Genomic DNA, 19,764 nt, shown 5'->3' on the forward strand with positions numbered 1-19,764 from the left:
TCTGGCAACTGTTGTTTGCAAGATTACCTTCAGGAGGGAACACCACCAAATCAACTATTGTGTTGATGGTGCATGATTAGGAATATCAAAACAAAATATGAAAAGCTTTCAGAGCAGGCTCAATGGGCTGAATGGCCTACTCCTGCTCCTATTTCTTTTGTTCAATCCAACATTCAGCCTCTTTGGGATATCAAACCACCTGTCATGCAATAATCATGACAAGTGCTGCAAATTTGCAGTAAAAACAGAAAATTCTGGAGAGGTTCAACAAAGCAGGTAGCATCTGTGATGAGATACGAACATACCAGCGTACTTTCAGGAAAGAATGTAACCAAGGCATATGTGCCAATTTAAAGGGTAAATTATGACACATGCTTCTGGAGCTCATCTCCTAATAAATTATGTCACGTGCTTCTGGAGCTCATCTGCTAATAAATTATGTCACGTGCTTCTGGAGCTCATCTGCTAATAAATTATGACACGTGCTTCTGGAGCTCATCGGCTAATAAATTATGACACGTGCTTCTGGAGATCATCTGCTAATGCCAGCTGATTGAAAGTTTAGATCCCAGAATGACCAGCACGGTTAAAAAAAAACAATTTTTACCGTATGTTAATACGGTGGTGCAAAATTTATAGTTCCAAAATATTTTTGTATTGGGCACTGAATGAAAAGGTTGATAAAACAGGCATGAAAATGGTATCTGATGGTGTTAGCTTGTAAATTAAGGCACAGCCTTTCCTCTCATTTGGTTTCTGAAAATGCCTATTGTACTGAGGAGATTCACAATAAACACCATCAATCCTTTACAGCAGACAAATAAAAGAACTCTGCTCACCACACAACCACTTGAATCAAGCTTGCGATCCGAGATGCAGCAGAAGTTTCTGCTGCAGCCACCATTATCCTTTGTGCAATCTCTGACAGGACCAAACGAATCAAGCAGGACCTCAAGGCTATCGAAGGAAGCAGAGATCATTGCTTCTTCTCTAAAAAAACACAAATAGAACAATCAAAAAGATAAATAATACTACATTGAATAGTGATCACAACATTAAAGAAGTGTTGTCTTTATGTGTTATTTGTGAAAGTTTTGAAAAAAAAATTCTTCCTCCATTTTCATGCCATTGAATATTTAGATTAGTCTGGGAAATTACCAAAAATTCTTACAGAACCAAAACAAGCCACACATTTATATTTTGTACTTCTTTTCCCGATTCAAATCAGAACTTGGTTTTGATTAATTTACTCAAAGTTCCATTGCACATTTATGGATTTCAAATGTAATAATAATTTACAAAGTACTACAGGTATCCAGTCATTTTTAGATTTATGTCTTGCCCAAAATTTGGCTTATTTTGAACAATTATCTCTTAAATTTGAAATATCCAAACATCAATTTTTTATTTACAGATTAAGAGCTTTTTAAATTCTTTAACAGTGAAGTTTCCCCATGACTTAGATTTTAATTTTATTTGGAAATTATATAATTTTAACCCTAATAATAAAAGATTGCTTTCTGCCCTTCTAAGATCTAGGGATAGTTCCCGAGGTGGTATTAAGGAAATATGGGAACACAATTTTCAACAACTATTGTCGAAACTGCATGGGATTCCAATTTGAAACGTGACCACGCATCTTCACTTTGTGAAGATTTAATACAATTTAAAGTAGTCCATCAGGCACACTTTTCTATGGTGTAGGTAATAAAATTTTATCCTAATATTTCTTCTAAATGTGATAAATGCATAACTAAGGAAGGTACATTGTATCATATGGTTTGGTTATATCCTTTTCTCTTTCATTTCTGGCAAGGGGTATTTCATACTTTATTGTTAGTTCTCAATGTTAATTTGACATCTTATCCTTTTATTGATATTTTTGGTGTGAGGGGTCCAGTGGGTTTTAATACTGAATGCTTCACAATCCCATGTTGTGGCTTTTACTTCCCTCATTGCTAGAAGGACCATTTTGCTGAGATGTAAAGATACTCTCCTTCCCACTCATACTCAAAGGCCATTGAAAGTGGTGGAATGTCTGTCTCTAGAAAGATTAGGTGTTCTACTAATGTAATGGATCTTAACATTGACCCCCCCCCCCCCCCACCACCACCTTTGGTGTCTTTAATTTAATTATTTTCAAAACTTGTAGATCAATTATTTTTGGTCCTTTTTTCTCTCATGACCCCATAAATATTACTATCAATAGTGGACTCCTTAACTTGGCTAATAAATTTGATTATTAGATGAGGATTATGTGTCTTTTTATTCTTCTTTTTATTTTTTTGCTTTCCATTTAATAGCATGGGTTCATATGTACCTTGTTTACTGTTATTTGATATTTGTAATTTGATATCAATCTACCTCATCATTATCATACATACCAATGTATTTTGCGTATGTTAAAACCAATAAAAAGATTGAAAAAGAATATACGACATGTTCAGAAATAAATTACTTCTCCTGAGTTATATTCCAGAGAATGATTTAAATCTTTTAAAAATCACCCAGAAAAGCAATAATAATGATCAAAGAGAAATCTGAAGAAATTCTATGAATATTTTTTATTGTCAAAAAGGAATGTCAAGAATTTTGGAGATAACTAGAATAGATGAGAACTGCAAAATAAGCATTCATCATACAGATGAATTTTCAAGTCTTTCATTTCAAACCAATGTATGTGGGACACCCGACAGATGTGGTATGGCCTGTTAAAAAACCAAGTCCAGTAAAGTAGGAGAAGGCAAAGTTTCTCTCCCAGAGGAACTTAATGCCTTCTACACCCAATTTGATGTTGGTAACAGTGAAGAACCACCTCTCCACAACCCTATCTCCCCTGACAAACCCATCCTATCTGTATCTGAGGATAAGATGCCGCCTTCAGAACAGTGAATCCGAGAAAAGCATCTGACCTGGACTGAGTACCTGGCTGAGTACTAAAGATCTGTGCTGATCAACTTACCAAGGTATTCATGGATAGCTTCAATATCTCACTCCAGCAGGACATCAATCACACCAATGCTCAAAAAGAGTGTAGTAACCTGCCTTAACAATTATCGACCAGTAGCACCTGCATCAACAGTGAAGTGCTTTGAAAGGCTGGCGATGAAGCATATCAGCTCATGTCTGAACGGTGACATGGATCCATTCCAGTTCACCTGTCGTAGAAAAAGGTCTACAGTGGATGCCATCCCACTGGCTTTACACCAATTGTTTTCAAACTGCCCCCTAAACTCTCATTCCACCTTAACCAATCCCTGTGCCAATAAGTGCTCTGTGATTAATAAGGGATTGCTTAAGGTGGTATGTGAGTGGGATGGGAAGGTTGAGAACCATTGCTCTAGCCCCAATTGTTACTGCAATATTTTGCTTGAGAAAAATTGTCATTGGCCCATTTCATTTGGAGTTATGAAACTGTCCACATAACGAGTCAATTAGATAGGATTAAAATGTGGTTTTCAAACTTTTTCTTTCCACTTACATACCACCTGAAGGAATCCCTTACTAATCACAGAGAACTTATGACATAAGGATTGCTTCAGGTGGAATGTGAGTTTAGGAGGGCAGTTTGAAAACCACTGCTCCACACAAAGCCCTGGATCACCTGCACAGCAAAGATGCAAACATCAGGATGCTCTTTATCAACTACAGTTTGACATTTAACACCATTATTCCCAAACCCCAAGACATGGGAGCTAATGCCCCACTGTATAATTGGATCATGGATTTCCTAACCTCCAGATCACAATCAGTGAGGATTGGTAAGAACATCTCCACAATCTCCATCAGTATCGGAGCACCACTGGGCTGTGTTCTTAGCCCCCTGCTCTTCTCACTTTACACCCACGACTATGTAGCTCAGTACGACAATAAGACCATCTACAAACTTGCTGATGATCCCACGGTAGTGGGTTGTATAAAGGAAGGGGATGAGTCAGGATACAGGAGGGAGATTGAACACATGGTTGAATGGTGCATCAACAACAACCTTGATAAAACTATGGAGTTGATTGTTGATTTCAGGAAAGGAACACCAGAGGTGTACAATCCAGTGATAATTGTGGGATGAGCAAATTTAGGTTCTTGGGAGTCACTATCTTGGAGGCTCTTTCCTGGACCCAACATAGCAATGATATCGTGAAGAATACATGCCAGCACCTCTACTTCCTTGGGAGTTTGCAGAGGTTTGGTATGACACCAGAAACCCTGGCAAATTTCTATAGAGGGGTGGTGAAATATGTGCTGACTACCTGCATCATACTCAAGTACAGAACACCAATATCTCTGAGCATAAAGCCTTCCAAAAGGTAGTGGATACAGCTCAGGACATCACAGGCAAAACCCTCCCCACTATTGAGTACATCTACAGGGAATGCTGCCATCAAAGGGCAGTAGCAATCATCGAGGATCTACACCACCCAGCACATGCTCTGTCCTCGCTGCTGACATCAGGAAAGAGGAATAGATGCCATAAGACTTGCACCACCAGGTTCAGTAACAGATGCTACCCCTCCACCATCAGATTCCTCAATGACAAAATCAATCAGGGACTAATTTAAGGACTTTTACTTGTGCACTTTATTGATTTTCTTTGTAAACAAAATGTGGAATACAGCGAGAACAGTTATGTTTACATTTCTTTGTTTGTTTACATGTTTTACGCTGCGAACAGTTTATTTTTTGCTCTACTAATTAGTGGTAAATTTTCCACGCCCGCAGGAAAAAGGAATCTTAGAGTTGTATGTTATATCGTGCATGTACTGAAAGTAAATCTGAAATCTAGCAGCAGAATTTGATGCCTGGTAAACATTATGGAGTTTTAATTCTCTTCACCCTCAGCACAAGGCCAATCACATTGAAAAGTTCATCATAGGTTGAAGTGAAATTTTAACAAGCTAAGATCCACTATTCAGACCAACAATCCATCAACAGTAAAGGTCCCCTCAATCTCAGTTAGGTTTCTCTTCTGCCTGCAGAGTTGATTCTATGCCATTTGTGTAAGATCCAGGATCAATGACAGAGCCTTTGAAAACATTGCAGTTCCTTTCTGCACCTCTTCTCCCATTCCTTGTTTTTCCACAAAGAGATGGGACAGAGGTCTTCTGGTCTTCTAGTTCCACCCTGCGGACTCAATATTCATTTGTAATTGCCAGCTCCTTTCACTAGCAGACACACCTTTGCTTCAAATATTATTTCAGCATTCTGAATGAATCATTCATGCCTCTCTGGTTAATTCTCCCTTCTCCACTAATCGATCCCTTGTCATAGCATTTCTTCTTTCAAACCACAGGGGATGCAAAAGCCCTCCTTTTACTCCTTCCCTTCACATCAGACTGCAAAAGAACACACAGCAAAAATATCTCTTCAAAGCATGCAGGTTTTATTATAAATGTTCAATTTGTATACGGGAAGTGAGATGACTAGTCAGGAGATGTCTCAAGCAGACATCTCCCTGAAGTCTCAGCTTTCACTCCAAAGATGGTTGGTTCTATATTTATACAATTTCAAATGAGTAAGGGGCAGAGCGAACCTGACTCTTAATGTTACATCATTCTATATATGAAAAAATGGTTTCTCAGCCCTAACAGCTGGCTTTTTGGTGTTTACCTTTCATAGGACAAAATAGAATATGTTATGGTCTGAGATCACCACGAAAAATTCAAAATTAATTATGTTATGCTAACTTATCTTTGCTTTTCATTACATCTGTCCTTGCAGAGACTGCACAATCGGTGCCTATTCTTAAAGCATGCTTGTCAGACCATATTTGCAGCTGTCTGTTTTCAGCCACCTTTTGTCACCCTAAAGGTTTGTCAGCCATCTTGTGTTAAAAGCAAAAGCTTTGGCATTGAGATACAAGTCAAAAGCATTAGAATATAAGTGAGATATAAATCATTCTTCTATACCTGTAGACTCCTGCACCGTTGAACTGAAGCAGTTGAGAAACATTACCATACTTGTCTCATTATTTTATAGCTATGACGGTTCATATAGAAACAGAATGATGCACACACATAAAGAATGATATATCTCAAAAGCAAACTTATTCAACAACTCCAACATCTTTAAAATATAGATGAGCATAATAATATAAAGGGATTAGACAGTCATAGTCCATGTGTAGGCTGAAAAGATTTAATTTAATTTGGCATCATATTTGGCACAGACAGCATTGGCCAAGGTCTGGTCCTGTGCTACACTGTTCTGTGGTCTGTGTTTAAGGATCAACATTTTAATCACATCATATTATTCCTTTTACAGTATAAATGGGGATGATCTCTTACTGCAGCATTTTTTTGAATATTTTATTTAACATTTTCTCCATACATGCAGTAATCTATATTAATATAGTAATACAAATTGCAAAGAAAATCAAGTCAAAAGTTACATACATGATGGTATTCCCCACTCCCAAAACCCCTCCCTCCCTAACCCCACTCGCACAAAATAATCAATATAAAAGATATAACATAGCTATATAAATATAGAAAAAGAGAAAGACACTTTTTTTTAGGATTGCACAGAAATATATAGTCTAACACATAAATAAAATCTTCATTACAATGCAGAGGAGAATCTCGCAGGTCAAGAGGGACAGAAAGGACATTATTACACATTTAAGCCTAATATTTGGGTGTACAGGTGCCAAATTTGCTAAAACATAAAATATTTATTTCTCAAACTATATGTATTTTTTTCCAAAGGAACACAACTTTGAATTTCTGCATGCTATCTTTGCATGCCTAAAAATGTCTGATTTCCAAGCAACTGCAATACATTTCCTCGCCACCACTAACACTACTTTAACAAATTCCAAATGATATATTGATACTTTTAACTTAAGCCTTGTTCCTTCAATATTTATTCATAAAAATAGGTCTATATTTTGTAGAAAAACAACTGCTGTAACTTGTTCCAAAAATCCCAAATTTTTTGTAAATCTACCCAAAAAGATCTTACATTAGGACAAAGCCAAGTTGAATGCAAGAAAGTTTCTACATCTTCACCACACCTAAAACATTGATCTAATAGATCTGACTTTATTCTATTCAATTTCTGTGGTGTAACATATAACTGATGTGAAAAGTTATATTGAACTAATCTATATCTTACATTGATAATATTGTTCATAGGATCCATACATAAATTTGCCCATATTTGCTCATTAATTACAATATTCAGATCTAGTTCCCACCTTTGCTTGACTTATGAAGTCCTTGTTTAAAAGTACCTACTTGTAATAAAAAATATATTATAGAAGTAAACTTTTAACAATTCCTCTTCTTATTATGAAAGGGGTCAATTAATGTCATTTGAGCAATTGAGAAATAAATAAGATATAACTCATAACATACTTTCAAAGTTATTTTCAACTATGAGCATATTTGAGGGATAAGTTAGAACCATCCATGTTGCCTAGCTATACCAGTAATATTTATTTCTCAATTGCTCAAATGACATTAATTGACCCCTTTCATAACAATATTCAACATTTATAATCCCCTTATGAAACCAATGATCCAAAAATTGATTATCCTTTGAAAAAGATTAAGATTTTGAATCAAAGGCATTTTAGGTGATATACCTCTGCTTACACCAATTTCATCATTTATTTATTCCATATATTAATCAAATGCTTCAATAATGGTGTATCTTTATCAGGAACCATTAATTTTATTTCCCATTTATATATAAATTCTTCTGCTTTTCTCTCTCCTATCTTATTCATTTCTATTTTAACCCATGCCAATTTTTCCCTTTCAAAGAAATAAGTGATGAATCTCATTTGAATTACTTGATAATAATTTTTTAAATGAGTAAGTTGTAGACCTCCCAATTTATATTTCCATGTTAACTTCTCTAAAGAAACTCCTGACATTTTACCTTTTCAGAGGAATTTCCTTACATATTTATTCAATTCTTGAAAAACAATTTTGAGGTATTAAAATAGGTAATGTTTGGAAAAGATATTGTATTCTTAGAAATGTATTTATCTTAATAGAATTAATTTTTCCCACCAAAGTTATAGGTAAATTCATCACTTTTGAAAAATTTTCCTCAATCCCTCAATCTTTTTTAATTAATAGTGAATAATTCAATTTTTATAGATTTTTCAAATTATTATCCATGCAAATACCTAAATATTTAATACCCTCTTTTGGCCATTTAAACTGAGTATCCCTTTGACATTGAGTATAATCACCCTCCATTAATACTATAATTTCACTTTTATCCCAATTTATTTTATAAGCCAAAACTTTCTCATATTCTTCCAGTTGAACATATAATTTTTGTAAAGATGTCTCAGGTTGAGTTAAATATGTTAAAATATCATCTGCAAATAAACAAATTTTATGTTCTTCTTGGCCTACCCTAAATCCCTTAATTTACAAGTCACTTAAAAATTGCTTGAGCAAGAGGTGCTATTGCAAAAATTAACAAAGCTGGGGATAGAGGGCATCCTTGTCTACTTGATCAAGCTAAATGAAACAGTGTAGATATTTGTCAATTCATCACTACTTTATCTTAAGGTTATCACACAATGTGTCAATCCAATTTACAAAATTCAGTCCAAATTCAAATTTTTCCAACACTTCAAACAAAAAATCCCATTCAAATGTATCAAATGCTTTTTCTGCAACTAAAATCACTCAAATCAGCTCTTTTTTGAGCTAAATTAAGTATACTAAATAATTCAGCTACATTTTCTGACAATTATCTCTTTTATTTACAAAACCTGTTTGATCCATTTTTATTAATTTAGGCAGGAATTTAGTGAATCTAATTGCCAAAATTTTGCAACAATTTTATAATCCACATTTAATAATGAGAGTTTTAAAGGATCTCTATCCTTTTTGGGAATCATTGCAATTATTACCATCAAAAATGATTCTGGCAGAGTATGAGCCCTCATTGCTTGATCTAATACTTACATAAATTTTGAAATTTTGGAATTAAGAAATCTTTAAATTATTTACAGAATTGAGGTGGTCATCCATCTTCTTCCAGTGTTTTATTACTCTGTAATGAACCCATAGCTTTCCTCACTTCTACCTCTGTAAAAGGAACATTCAACTGAATCTGCTATTCCAAACTTAAATTAGGTAACACTCTCTGTGATAAATAACTATCTATTTTATTTTTTGTGTTTTAAAGATTCCAAACTATATAGTTTTAAATAAAAAAAATAAATGATTCATTTATTTTTTGAGGCTTGTAAGTAATTATGTAATTATCATTGCATTAATTATTCTCAAGGTCTGCTCTGCCTTTAATTGCCAAGCTAATATTTTATGTGATCCCTCATCTAATTCGAAGTATCTTTTGTAGTGCACGTCGAAAGAATCAAAGACTTGTTGATCTGAACCAAGGCTTTTATTAACAAAAGATTAGAGCACATCACATGAAGGTCGACCAGTCCAGAATGATCTGGGTCTGGCTAGGAGCAACATTTTAAGACCTGCCAGTAGGTGTGGCTACGCTCTCAGCCAATCACAGTCATCCTATACTACAATATACACATATATACATCAGTGATAGAATCTGTACTATCACATTCACCCCTTATTTGAGAACTGACCCCAGGGTGAATGGAGGGGCTGTAAAAAAAAAGGGTGGAGAGAAAGTCTGGTGGGAGGTTAGGGGCTGTAATGGTCTGTAGGCCTGATCATCTGGCACGACTGCCATGGTGCTAGGATTGGGGCCAATGGAGTCATGTTGCTGGCGGAATCATTGGGTGCGTACACCGCTTCACTCAATTCCCCAACGGCATTGTTGACAGGCTGGCCTGAGTTGTTGCCATTGCCGTTGGTGGGGTGGTGCTGATCCCTCTGTTCAAGCACGTGACCTAGGGGAGAAGGATTTGGAGGAGGTTGGATTGGGAGCAATGCCAGGTCTGATTCGGCTTGGTCTAGATCCCTTACTGAGATCATGTCCACCTGCCCGTCCGGGTACTCAGTGTATGGATAATGCTGGTTTGCATGGAGTAGCATCACCCGGTCAACCAGAGGGTCGTTCTTTGAGTACCAGATGTGGCGTCGCAGGAGGACAGGTCCAGGAACCATGAACCACGCTGGTGTGGTTGTTCCCAATTCGGATTTCCTTGAGAAAAAGAACATCCTTTCATGGGGAGTGGCATTCATCGTGGTGCATAGGAGGGAGCAGATGGAATCTAGGGTGTTAGTGAGTATGTCCTGCCAGTGAGCGGTGGGGAGGCCTTTGGACTGGAGGGAAAGCGTGACTCCTTTCCAGACAGTGGCATTCTCTCTTTCGACCTGCCCATTACTGTGTGGGTTATAGCTGGTGGTCCTGCTCAAAGCAATACCATGCTCCAGGAGGTACTGCCGCAGCTCAGCGCTCATAAACGATGGCCCCCAGTCACTGTGGATGTAACTGGGGTACCCAAAGATGGTGAAGATGCTGTGCAAGGCCTCGATGACTGAGGAGGCAGTCATGTCCAAGCAGGGCACAGCGAACGGGAAGCAAGAGTACTCGTCGATCACCGTAAGAATGTAGGTGTTACGGTTGGTCGACAGTAGGGGCCCCTTGAAGTCCACGTTTAGATGTTCAAATGATGGGTGGTTTTGATGATGTGGGTGCTCTCCAGGCAGAAGAAGTGAGGATTGCACTCAGCGCACACCAGGCAGGCTTGGGTCACGGAGCGAATCTCCTCGACTGTGTAGGGCAGGTTGCGGGCCTTAACGAAGTGCGCGAACCTAGTGACCCCTGGCTGACAGAGATCCTCGTGGAGTCCCTGCAGGTTGTCCAGTTGTATGTTGGTGCAAGTCCCCCTGGAGAGTGTGTCTGGTGGATCATTGAGCTTACTAGGCTGGTACAATATGTCGTAATTGAAGGTGAAGTGCACGATTCTCCAACTAGCGATCATGTTGTTCTTGATCTTACTTCGCCGAGTGCTGCTAAACATGAACAAGACCGCATGTTGGTCGGTCAGCAGTGTAAAGCACCTGCCAGTGAGGTTGTGCCTTCAACGACATATCGCTTCGACTATGGCCTGGGCCTACTTCTCGAAAGAGGAGTGTCGGCTCTCAGGGCCCTGGAGGGTCCTGGAGAAGAAGGCTACCGGCTGGCCAGCCTGGTTCAGGGTGGCTGCCAGTGCAAAATCGGATCCATCGCTCTCTACTTGGAATGGAATGGACTCGTCGATGGCGTGCAGCATTGCAGCAGCGATGTCTGATTTGATGCGGTCGAAGGCCGCTCTGGCTTCGGTTGACAGGGGGAAGGAGGTGGTCTTGATAAGTGGCCGTGCCTTGTCGGCATAGTATGGAACCCACTGGATGTGGTAATGAAAAGAAGCCCAGGCAGCGTCTGAGTGCCTTTTGGGTATTGTGGGTGGGGGGGGGGGTGGCAGCTCCAAGAGAGGATGTATGTGGTCAGGGTCCATCATTACCACCCCGTTCTCCACCACGCAACCTAGAATTGGGAGCCAAGTGGTCTGGAAGACACACTTGTCGAAATTGTAGGTTAAGTTCACCCGAATTGCTGTCTGAAAAAATTTCTCAAGGTTGGCATCATAATCCTGCGTGTCATGGCCGCAGATGGTTACGTTGTCCAGATACGGGAAAGTAGCTGTGAGCCCATTCTGGTCTACCATCCGGTCCATTTCCTGATAGAAAACAGCGATGCCATTTGTGACCGCAAAAGGTACCCTGAAGAATTGGGTCAGCCGCCTGTTCGCTTTGAAGGCCTTGAAAAGTCAGTCTTCTCAGAGGATCGGGAGCTGGTGATGGGCCAAACGTAGGTCAATGGTGGAGAACACACAATATTGGGCGATTTGATTCACCACATCCGTGATCCGTAGGAGGGGGTACATATCCAGAAGCTTGAAGCAACCACCATCCGCAGCATCTCCCCGTTTTTAACAACCACCACCTGGGCCCTCCAGGGACTTCAGCTGGGTTTGATAATGCCCTCGATCAGCAGTCTGCACACCTCGCTTGTGATGAATTTCCTGTCTTTGTAAATATACTGCCGGCTTTTGGTGGCCCCTGGTTTCCAGCCAGGGATGAGGTTTGCAAAGAGTGCTGGAGGAGCGACCCGAAGGGTGGAGAGGCTACAAGTGGAGCGGTGGGGTGTGGGGGCTGGTGGTGTGGGCTGTTGCTGGCAGGAGGCCTCCAGAGTGGAGTGGTTACAGACAGAGAGTGGGGAGTGGGGCCCCCATAGTACAGGGAAACAGTTCGGAATTGGCACTGAAAATCCAATCACAGCAATACGGGAGTGGACAGTTGAGAGAGGGCTAACAGCTTAACATCAGTAAATGTGATGCCTTGGACTTTCAGGGTCACCACACAATACCCCTTTATCCCAGTTGAGTTTAATCTGGTCGCCAATGAAATCTTTTGGACAGTGGGGAGAATGACCAGTTCGCAAAGTTGGGCCAGTATGGATGGTTAAAACTCTCAGTTGACCCCAAGTCAAATAAGCAATTAATACAGTGTCCGTGCACTTTAATCAGTTCAATTGCTTTTGTGAGGGGATGGGGGCAGTTCTGGTCCAGGGTCACCGATAACGACATGCAGCATCAGACCTGAAGTGCACTATGTATGCGTGGTGATGTTACTGGAGCAGTCGGGCTGGAGCTGTCGGTGGTGAATGGCTGGGAGCTGGTGCTTGCAGTCGGCGGTGGGATGGTCGGTCAGGCAGTTGTTGGCGGTAGCAGCGGTGGGTACCGGGTCAATAGCGTCGGTTGTGGCGGTGGTACCTGGTCGGCGGCGTTGGTGGCAGCAGGTACTTGGTCTGCAGTAGCAGACGCTGAAGTCAGGGCCGGGGTCGGAGCTGGGACCATCGTCACTGGAGTCAAAGCTGAGGTGACCGTCACTGAGGTCGGAGCTGGAGCTGGGGCGGCCATCACTTGAGTCAGAGGTGGGGCGGCCATTGCTTCGGGGGATAGTCCAAGTGAGCCAACGTCATCGCGGTGAGGGTGGAGTGTCCCTTCTGCGTGTGATGCCTGCACCTTGACATCAGGCACTGCCGTGCAATCGAGCCCTCGCTCTCATTGGATGAGAGCTCTGATGAAGAGAAGTTTGAATGAGAGGATGGTGGTTGGGCTTCACACAAGGCACTGTGTTTGGTGGCGGCGATTTTGGAGCAACAGACTATAGCAAAGTGGCCGCTTTTAAGGCACTTCTGGCACCTGGCCTTCCTTGCAGGACACTGGGACCTGCTGTGCAGGTCCACAGAAGTGGCACTTCGAGGTTGCATCAGGCAAGGTAGCGGCGGCAGCCAGCCCATCGGAGGTCTGTGGGGTAGTAGGGTTAAGAGCAGGCATCCTTCTCACTTCATTGCGTGGGGTCCAGCCCTGAGGTAGGCTTCCATACTTATGACCACAGCCTCCATCGTCTCTGCGATCCGGGTCGTGTCCTCTAGGTTTTCTCCCCCGTGCTTTAGCAGGTGCTGCCTCACCTCATTCGATCAGACTCCGGCCACATAAGCATCCCGAATGAGATCGTTGGTAGTCTCAGCTGCAGTTCTGTCTGTGCAGGCACAGGCTCTGCCCAGTAACCTTAGTGCTTGGAGGTAAGCTCTACAGGACTCACTGGGCAGTTGCCTCCAGTTTACTAGCTTGTACTGGGTGTAGACTCCGTTCAAAGGTCGCTCGTAGAGTCCTTTCAGCACCTTCATGGCTGCTGTGTAGGTGGCTGAATCCTGGATGCTCTCATAGACCCTTGGGGACACCATAGACATCAATACTAGCAATCGATGGCCGTCCTCCACCATGGCAGGGTCAGAGTGCTGTAGGTAAGCCTCGAAACACCTCACCCAGTGCTTGAAGTCATTCGGGGCAGTAGCTGACTGTGGGTCGATGTTGAGGTGTTTTGGTCGCGGCATATGCTCCATCCCTAATAAAGTTTTTGTTAATAAAATTGTAGTGCATATCTAAAGAATCAAAGACTTGTTGATCCGAACCAAAGCTTTTATTAACATAAGACTGGAGCACATCACATGTAGGTTGACCAGTCCAGAATGATCTGGGCCTGGCTAGGAGCAACCCTTTAAGACCTGCCAGTAGGCATGGCTGCGCTCTCAACCAATCACAGTCATCCTATACTACAATATACACATATATACATCAGTGATAGAATCCGTACTATCACATCTTTGTTTTATTCTTGTAATTACTTTCTCAGTTTTATAAGTTTGGAATGCATTATACCAGTGGTTCTCAATCTTTTTCTTTCCACTCACATACCACTTTAAGTATTCCCTATGCCATAGGTGCTCTGTGGGATTGCTTAAGGTGGTATGTGGGTGGAAAAAAGGGTTTAAAAACCACTGTTTTAATTGTACCTAATTGACTCATTATGTGCATGGTTTCATCACTCCAAAGGAAATGGGCCAATGACAATTTTTCTCAAGCAAAATATTTGAGTTACAATTGGGTCTAGACCAGTGATTCTCAACCTTACCTTCCCACCCGCATATCACTTTAAGCAATTCCTTTCCAATCACAGAGCACTGATGGCATATGGATTTCTTAAAGTGGTATGTGTGTGCAAAGAAAAAGGTTGATAACCACTGTATTGTACTGAAGTTATTTGTTAATTAATTGTCTATGTTTAACTTCAGAGCTCCATTTTTGAAGATCCTTTTCCAAAACTGTTATCTCTCTTTCTAATTAATTAATCTCTCCATAAAATCTTTTTCCATTTTAGAGGTGAGATTAAAAATTTGGCTTCTTAAATACGCTTTTAAACAATCCTATTTAATTAATTTATCATTTACCGAGTACAAATTTATATCACAAAATGTCCAAATTTGTTTTTGAACAAATTCACAAAATTTTTTTCTTTTCAGTAATAAAGAAGTCAATCTCCATCTATGAATCATATTTTCCTTTTCAGGCATTTCCAATGTCATTAACAAAGGAAAATTATCAGATAAAATCCTTACTTTATAATCAGCTTCAATAATCCTAGCTTGCATTTGTGCCAAAATCAAAAATCAATCAATTTTAGAACAGGAATCATACCTACTCAAATAAAATGAATAAACTTTCTCCTTGGATGAATCCTCCTCCATATATCTATTAAATTTAAATCTTTCATCAAAACCAATGTAGCTTTAGTTGCTTTTGTTCTCATCATTACTCGGGTAGTTCTATCGAACAATGGATCTAAACAAAAATTGAATTTTCTTCCTATTAAAATATTCTCATGTGCCTCTGCTAGATTAAGAAAGGTTTCTTGTATAAACTTTTCATCCTCAGTATTTGGAGCATAGAGATTTAAAAGAGTCCACAATTCAAAGATATTTGGCGGTGTTCCATTATATATCTCCCTGTTGGATCGATCATGATATTTTCAATTTTAATTGGAAGATTCTTTTTCATAAAAATTGCCACAATTCTACCCTTAGAATTAAATGAAGAAAACACTACATGTCCAACCCAATCCCTTTTTAATTTCAAATGTTCTTTTTCAGTTAAATATGTTTCTTGGAGAAAGGCCACATCCATTCCCATTTTCTTAATACATGTTAAGACTCTCTTCCTTTTTATTGTTTCGTTTAACCCAGTCACATTAAAATTTACAAACTTCATTACCTTGCTCATCTCAATAAAACATAATCAATTCTCCTCATCCCCCTGCAAGTCTCCTCTAATTGCAATAAATAATATTTCATGTGCCAGTACACATCTCCTTCAGCCATTCAGATAAAGAGAGAAATACAAGTAAAAATACCAGGAGTATATACTCCCATATTTATAACTATATTGATATATATGAAAACCTTCCAATACTGGTAGTGACCATAGCCACAAAAACACACATAATCCCGCAGCAATCAGCACGCCCTACTTCTCCCAACTCCCTTGGTACACTTAATACATAAAATTTAATTGATTAATTAATCACATTGAAAATAGCTTCCGAGAACTCAAAAACAAGGAAGAGAAAAAAGAGAATAATTCTTATATTTCTTCCATCTTGGAGAAAAAAAAAAGAAATAATTCATCCCAACAAAGAGACAGTTTCTTCTTGAAGTTTCTAGAGAGACTCTGATCAAATTATTCCACTTGAGTAAAGTTAGAAAATAATCTATTTTGGTCTCCAGGCACAAAAATCTTCAAAGGGTATTGAAGAAGGAATTCATAACCTTTATCAAAAGGAACTTTCTTAACTGGATTGAATTCTTTCCTTCTTTTCACTAAATCTTCACTCAGATCTGGATAGAATAAAATTCTCTCTCCTTCCCATTGTAACAGGCCTTGCCATTCCCTTGCCTCACTCATAGCAAGACTTAAAACCTTCTCCCTATCTTACTGCCACAGAATTTGAACAGAATTCAGGCTGAGTTCAGTTGAAATTTAGCTTTTCTCCTCAATCACCTTTGTTGAGCACTCTTATGAGGCAGTTTACGAATCTTGCAAGAAAGTAATTGTGGAATGAGCAAATTATTCACAAGGTATTGTCTACAAAGTCTAAAAACATGTGGAGCACGGTTATTGTAGTGGTTAATGTATTCCTATTACAGTGCCAGGGACCCTGGTTCCAATCTGGCTGTCTGTCAGGAATTGGCATCGTCCCCGCTGTGGCCAGTGAGGGTTTCTTCTGGGTGCTCTGATTTCCATCCACCTTCCGAAGTGTACAGCGTAGGACAGTTAATAAGATGCAACTGGCTTCATGGACCATGCATTATTGTTCAAGTAAAAAAAAATATTAATGGCGCAGCCAGTATTGTTCGTGGTGGTTGTTGATTTAACGGACTGAAGAGCTGCAAATAAGATCATTTCTTGATTCTGAGACTCGACTACTAGTATTTTAATATATGTACTGTGCATATGTCTGCATGTGTGTTATGTCTGGATGCATGTTTTGCACGGTTCTGCACCATGTACCACCATAGAATGCTGTTCAGTCAGGTTGCACTAGTGCAATCAGATGACAAGTAAACTTGAACAAGCTTAATGGGAAACAGGCACGGAAAGAATTCATTCAGGATAATTGTGAATGCCAGTGAGCAAGACAGACTTACACGGCCATTTCTAAAGTGGGCAACTTGCTCACTCGTAATAATCCAAAGGCTGCCTCTTGACATGATAGCATGTTTGATCTCAGCGGTTTATTGTTTATTTGGTTAAAGAAAATGTGATGGATCCTACCAATGTCACAAAAAAAATGATTCTCTTGGAGTAGCGAATTAGTTTGCAAGTAAAGTGAACTGCTTTTAAAAACTAACTGGGCTGCAATATTGACACACAAGCACAAAGGATCTGAAGGAGAGGGAATCAGACCCTTTGGCTCACCAAATCTTTCCAAAAATCACTTTTTTTCTTACCGAATTTATATCAACTTCTCTGAGAGGGTACCATTTACAGATACACCAGGACCAATTTACAGGGACCTATTAACCAACTAACTTGCAAATATTTTGGATGTGTGAGGAAACTGGTGCACACAGAGGAAACCCACAATCACAGGGGGAACACACAAAAACATCTGAGGTCAGGACTGAGCCTAGATTTCTTGTAATGAGAGACAGCAGCTCTACCACCTGAGCCCCTATTCTGCTCTGTGCCTCTGGTGGGAATATTAGAGCAGCATAAATAGTCAAAAGATTTCCAACTTTAAGTAAAATTAACTTTGATAAACATTCATTATTTCTGCTGCAACAGCATCAAAAAGATCAAGCAAACTCCTTTCACTTGAAAAGTTACTGCTCAGAAATTCATCTTCAGTCACAAGTAGTAAACACATCAAACAATCTCCTTAACATGTTGTATCCTCCTGAGATAACTTTCAAGACAATACAACATTCTGACATGACTGGCATTTCCAACAAGAATACATTTCTAGGTATGAAAGTTTTCTGATCCCATACCATCTTTGACATAATCCTCACATTTCAACCCATACCCAGTGGTAATCTAACAATTTGGAGAGTATGGATTCATGAAGAGTCAAGTTCTTCAGTTATGTCAAAATAATATTCTGGAAGAATTGTAAGGTATAATTATTTCAGCAAGATCAGGATGACTATTCCCCAAAAGACTGAATGTGTCTGAAATAGGATGATGAAATAGAAATGGTCATGGTTTTGTTGATTCAGTGCAGTGTAAGCTTATGGAGGAAATTACATCCTGACTTTTTAATTTCAAATAATGGAAGAGAAATTTGAAAAGGCAAGGGTGTGGAATTTGATTACTGTATATTATATTGTATTTGTTTCATGAATTCTAATTAAGTCCAACTTATAAGGTTATTATATTACAATCGCTCAGCATTTTGAAACAGGTCCCTGGAGAACATCCAAACTGTAATACTCAGAAAATTTCCTGTTGTCAATCATTGTTTACAATAAAGTTACCACAACATTAAAAGGTAATTCTGCATTGAAAATAGTTTTACTTGATGGGCTTGATGGGCTTGATGGGCTGAATGACCTAATTTTCCTCCTTAGTCTGATGATCACACCAGACAAGATTCAGATTGTGTTATTTAACAATATGACCAGTAGAGCAGGAAACTGAGTGGGAATGTCACCAGTGGAGTGGAGAACAGTGAGTGGGTATGTCACCAGTGGAGTGGAGAACAATGAGTGGGCATGTCACCAGTAGAGTGGAGAACAGTGAGTGGGGATGTCACCAGAAAAGTGGAGAACAGTGACTGGGGATGTCATCAGTAGAGTGGAGATCAGTGAGTGGGGATGTCACCAGTGGAGTGGAGAACAGTGAGTGGGGATGTCACCAGTAGAGTGGGGATCAGTGAGTGGGGATGTCACCAGTAGAGTGGAGATCAGTGAGTGGGGATGTCACCAGTGGAGTGGAGAACAGTGAGTGGGGATGTCACCAGTAGAGTGGGGATCAGTGAGTGGGGATGTTACCAGTAGAGTGGAGAACAGTGAGTGGGGATGTCACCAGTAGAGTGGAGAATAGTGAGTGGGAATGTCACCAGAAGAGTGGAGAATAGTGAGTTTGGATGTCACCAGTGGAGTGGAGAACAGTGAGTAGGGATGTCACCAGTAGAGTGGGGATCAGTGAGTGAGGATGTCACTAGTAGAGTGGAGATCAGTGAGTGGGGATGTCACTGGCACAGTTAGTTATGGTGAGTGGGGGCTTGTCACCAGTGGAGCGGGGAACAATGAGTGGGGATAGCAAATCAAGTCAAGTTTATTGTCATCTGATTGTATAAATACAACCCGACGAAACAGCATTCTCCGGTCCTTGGTGCAAAAACATGCAGACACACAACCAGACACAACACACATACAGACAAATTGTACATATGCAGGACAAGTATTATATTTATAAAAATAAATAAATATTGTGCTGTACAAATTAGAGTCTAGGATTGTTAGTGTGGGCAGTTCTTTGGTCATTCAGTATTCTCACTGCCTGTGGGAAGAAACTGTTCCTCAGACTGGTGGTGCTGGCTTGGATATTCTTGTATCTCTTCCTGGACAGGAGGCAGCTGAAAGATGCTGTGTACAGGGGCCCTCAGACAATGATCCCAGTAGATCACATTGATGGTGGGGAGGGAGACCCAGTGATCTTCTCTGCTTCACTTATGGTCCTGTGGGGGCGTGGCAAGGTGGCGTAGAAGAAAGATGTGTAATTCCACCTTTCCCCAGCTAAATTCTTAAGTAGCCAATTTTAAAAATTACAAAAGTGGTTATAAATAGTATTTATAGCTTTCTGAACAAGAGTGACTTAATATGGCTACTAATGTGAAGAAATCGAAAGCTCAACTTCAGAAAAAACTACCTTATAAAAGTGTAGAAGAATTGAGGCTTACTTGCCCAGTCGTT

The 19,764-nt window shown here is 39.9% G+C and overlaps 1 protein-coding gene across 10 annotated transcripts in view; it reads right to left on the bottom strand.

The window, feature by feature from the left end:
• The window catches only part of astn1 (astrotactin 1), a 2,519,376-nt gene that overhangs the window by 954,431 nt on the left and 1,545,181 nt on the right, over nucleotides 1-19,764 (bottom strand). For all 10 annotated transcript variants that reach the window (XM_069937468.1, XM_069937469.1, XM_069937467.1 and 7 more), the window contains one exon: nucleotides 840-990. In XM_069937468.1, coding sequence (XP_069793569.1) covers nucleotides 840-990 — 151 coding nt within the window. The remainder of the gene's footprint in view (nucleotides 1-839; nucleotides 991-19,764) is intronic.

The sequence above is a fragment of the Narcine bancroftii genome, chromosome 5 (assembly GCF_036971445.1).
Source record: "Narcine bancroftii isolate sNarBan1 chromosome 5, sNarBan1.hap1, whole genome shotgun sequence".
Taxonomy (NCBI): domain Eukaryota; kingdom Metazoa; phylum Chordata; class Chondrichthyes; order Torpediniformes; family Narcinidae; genus Narcine; species Narcine bancroftii.